The sequence below is a fragment of the Salmo salar genome, chromosome ssa03 (assembly GCF_905237065.1).
Source record: "Salmo salar chromosome ssa03, Ssal_v3.1, whole genome shotgun sequence".
NCBI lineage: Eukaryota > Metazoa > Chordata > Actinopteri > Salmoniformes > Salmonidae > Salmo > Salmo salar.
In genome coordinates, this window is record NC_059444.1 from 13,213,779 (window position 1) to 13,217,799 (window position 4,021).

General features: G+C 40.5%; 1 protein-coding gene across 1 annotated transcript; it reads right to left on the reverse strand.

Annotated features, from left to right (window-relative positions):
- Positions 1-457: 457 nt before the first annotated feature.
- LOC106599183 (transcription factor HES-1-B) lies at positions 458-2,771 on the reverse strand. Its single transcript, XM_014190300.2, has 4 exons — positions 1,864-2,771; positions 1,639-1,734; positions 1,409-1,496; positions 458-1,235 (listed from the first exon to the last, which is right to left on the reverse strand). Exons 1-4 carry the CDS (start codon positions 1,969-1,971, stop codon positions 730-732), a joined length of 798 nt encoding a protein of 265 aa, XP_014045775.1. The 5' UTR covers positions 1,972-2,771; the 3' UTR covers positions 458-729.
- Between the last annotated feature and the right edge of the window lie 1,250 nt (positions 2,772-4,021).

Here is a 4,021-nt window from a genome sequence, read left to right on the forward strand (position 1 = left end):
GGACAAGTACATTAGAGGGTCTAGTTTGAGAAACAGACGCCTCACAAGTCCTCAACTGGCAGCTTCATTAAATAGTACCCGTCTAAACATAAAATAGTACCAGTCTAAACATCAACAGTGAAGAGGCGACTCCGGGATGCTGGCCTTCTAGGCAGAGTTCCTCTGTCCAGTGTCTGTGTTCTTTTGCTCATCTTAATCTTTTATTTTTATTGGCCAGTCTGAGACATGGATTTTTCTTTGAACGGTAGTGTATATATATTCTATAGTAAGTACAACACATGCTCAAGATATATTACTGTGTAGTATAGTACTCTACAGTATACTACAGTTTACAACATAATTCTAAGTACTGTGGTATTCTATAGTAAACTGTAGTAGTTTTTCATGTGGGTATCATTAGGGCAAGGATAGACAATTATTTTAAATGTAGTTAAGAAGTCACAATTTTCAGGTGTTAAACATTGCAATTTCATTTGAAGAATTTATTGATTTCCTGAAGGATGGCATTTGAGGGCATTTGAATAATTGTTGTTACACAACAATAAAACATGATCATGACATCACTGAAAATATATCTCATGGAAAAGTGTATTCTCCATCAAAGAACAACAACATGTGAGTAAGCATCACTCTTGACTATTGCTTTGAACAGCCTATACAAAAATATACAAAAACTCATATCAGAAAAAAATGTGTTATGGTGCATAAAAGTCCTTCAGTCTAATGACCCTACCATGGTCTCCACACGGAGTCTGCAGTGATGGGAGGTACAACAGGTGACACCGCCACCGCAACTGTTGGATTGCCCGGTAGGGCGTTTGGCACGCTCATATGCGCAAGGGCAGCGCTTGGAATCAGAAAGGCGAATTGTCCATCTGTCGCTGACACAATCTGAAGTCCACTGTATAATTTTGCCACTTCTGATGTGAAGTTGATTGGCGAGCCACTTTTGCAAGGCATGATTACATTCGGAGGCGACGCACTTGGGATTTGCACAATGGCTTGGCCAAGCGTTGGATGCGCTGGATGCGGAGGGTAGGGGAGGCTCTGGCGATGAGTTGAGTAGTTTACGGTGTTGATCTGTGACACACAACCGGCTAAGTGGCTGAGAAGTTGGGACATGACCTCCATGTTCACCCCTTCACACGTGGACAGAAAACGGGTGACTTCACTCATGCACTCGCTGAATCCCGCTCTGTACTTGCCAAGGACTGATGGATCCGTGCTTATAGCGCCTGTAAAGTGAAATAATATGATGTATTTGAGGATATATTGTTCAGAAAATCCTTTAAATGTAATTATATAATACTCAGTAGGTCTATCAATAGGTTTGATGGACTTATGCATATAGTACTGTGGGAACAGTCACAGATGCAATTTAAACATGCACGTCTAGAATGAAACCTACCAGTCATTTGAAGACGCTGCATATTCCTTAGGTGCTTCACAGTCATCTCAAGGATGTCCGCCTTCTCCAGCTTCGAATGCCTGGAGCTCTAAATAGACATCAAGAAGAATATTACACATGATTAATTATCTATTTGAGCTTCGTTTCAATCCATCAAATTAACATAATTATAGAAGCATATGTCGTAGAGGTACATTTCTATGATTATAAAAGCTTTTTTTTAAACGTACATCTTTCTTTAGAGCGTCCAGTATGAGTGTCTTGAGCTGTCCAAGGCTTTCGTTGATTCGCGCGCGTCTTCTCTTCTCCATAATTGGCTTAGAAGACTTGAAATAAAAAAACAAACATGATTATTAGACATGTAACTTATTGATTATTAGACATGTAACTTATTAACAACAATTGACATATAAAAAAAGGAATCGTTTTATTTCCGTGCTTTTCTGTAGGCCTACCTTTCTGTGCTCTGAGGCAGTCCTTAGTTTATCTGGATTTCCATTTACGCCCGACGGAGTGGCTGCAACAGAAGATGGGGAAGTTTTCTCCAAAATATCAGCCGGCATCTTCAATTTTTAATATCCCACAATCGTCCAGTCAACTTCAGCAAATCATTTGTCCCAAAATTGTTCAATTAAGTCCAGCCTATTGAGGAATATTCAAACACCGGCCATGTACTTTTTTTCTGACCAACGCTGTTCGTTACAGGTGTTTATTACAACGTGCTGAGGCTACATCCTGCAGTTAACGACCTGCCAATACGGTGTTGATAACAAGTCAACACTGTCACTTTCACCTCCGGTCATATTTATAGAGGAAGCTGCACGCGAATGGCTCGTGTGAATCGTCCCAAAGTTTAATTCTCCAACCTTCTACCAATGAGCGCGCGGGACACGTTGCCAGGGGGTCGGTTGGCTTCCATTGGCTATCTGTTGAGACGGTGGTCCACAGCAGAGATAGGCTACTACGTGATCAGAAACTTCCAACAGGTTCAATTTGATGAAACGTATTGATATAATATGAAGGTTTCAGTTGTCATAGTTATTTGTAACAGTCATTGAAGGTGAATAAAATACATATATTGGCCCGTTCCCCAGTTTAATTGATCCTAGAACAAAAACTCTAAATAACAATACGTTTTTGTTGTACACTATTGACAACCTTGACACACACGCACACACACAGTTTTTGGCTGTGTTTACACTGGCAGCCCAGTCAACTATACTTCTGATATTTTTGATATTTTTGCCACTAATTGGTCTTTTGACCAAACAGATCAGATCTTTTCCCCAATTAGATCAGAATTGGGTTGCCTGTGTAAACACAGCCTTTCTCCCGCACACACAAGTACACTCCCCTACATACAGTGACAAGAAAAAGTATGTGAACCCTTTGGAATTACCTGTATTTATGCATAAATTGGTCATAAAATTGGACCTGATCTTCATCTAAGTCACAACAATAGACACAGTCTGCTTAAACTAATAACACACAAACAATTATACTTTTTCATGTCTTTATTGAACACACCCTGTAAACATTCACAGTGCAGGGTGGGAAAAGTATGTGAACCCTTGGATTTAATAACTGGTTGACCCTCCTTTCACAGCAATAACCTCAACCAAATGTTTTTTGTAGTTGTGGATCAGACCTGCAAACAGTCAAGAGGAATTTTGGACCATTCCTCTTTACAAACTGTTTCAGTTCAGCAATATTCTTGGGGTGTCTGGTGTGAACTGCTCTCGAGGTCATGCCACAGCATCTCAAATCGGATTGATGTCAGGACTCTGACTGGGCCACTCCAGAAGGCATATTTTCATCTGTTAAAGCCATTCTGTTGTTGATTTACTTCTGAGTTTTGGTTAATTGTCCTGTTGCATCAACCAACTTCTGTTGAGCTTCAATTGGCGGACAGAGCCTTACATTCTCCAAAATGTATTGATAAACTTGGGAATTAATTTCTCCATCGATGATAGCAAGCTGTCCAGGCCCTGAGGCAGCAAAACAGCCAAAACCATGATGCTCCCTCCACCATACTTTACAGTTGGGATGAGGTTTTGATATTGGTGTGCCTTTTTTTTCCTCCACACAGTGTTGTGTGTTCCTTCCAAACAACTCAACTTTAGTTTCATCTGTCCACAGAATATTTTGCCAGTAGCGCTGTGGAACATCCAGGTGCTCTTTTGCGAACTTCAGACATGCAGCAGCAGTTTTTTGGACAGCAGTGGCTTCTTCTGTGGTGTCCTCCCACAAACACCATTCTTGTTTAGTGTTTTACACATCATAGACCCGTCAACAGAGATTTTAGAAAGTTCCAGAGATTTCTGTATGTCTTTAGCTGATACTAGGATTCTTCTTGACCTCATTGAGCATTCTGCGCTGTGCTCTTTCAGTCATCTTTGCAGGATGGCCACTCCTAGGGAGAGTAGCAACAGTGCTGAACTTTCTCCATTTATAAACATTTTGTCTTACTGTGGACTGATGAACATCAAGGCTTTTAGAGATACTTTTGTAACCCTTTCCAACTTTATGCAAGTCAACAATTCTTAATCTTAGGTCTTCTGAGATCTCTTTTGTTCAAGGCAAGTTTCACATCAGGCAATGCTTCTTGTGAAT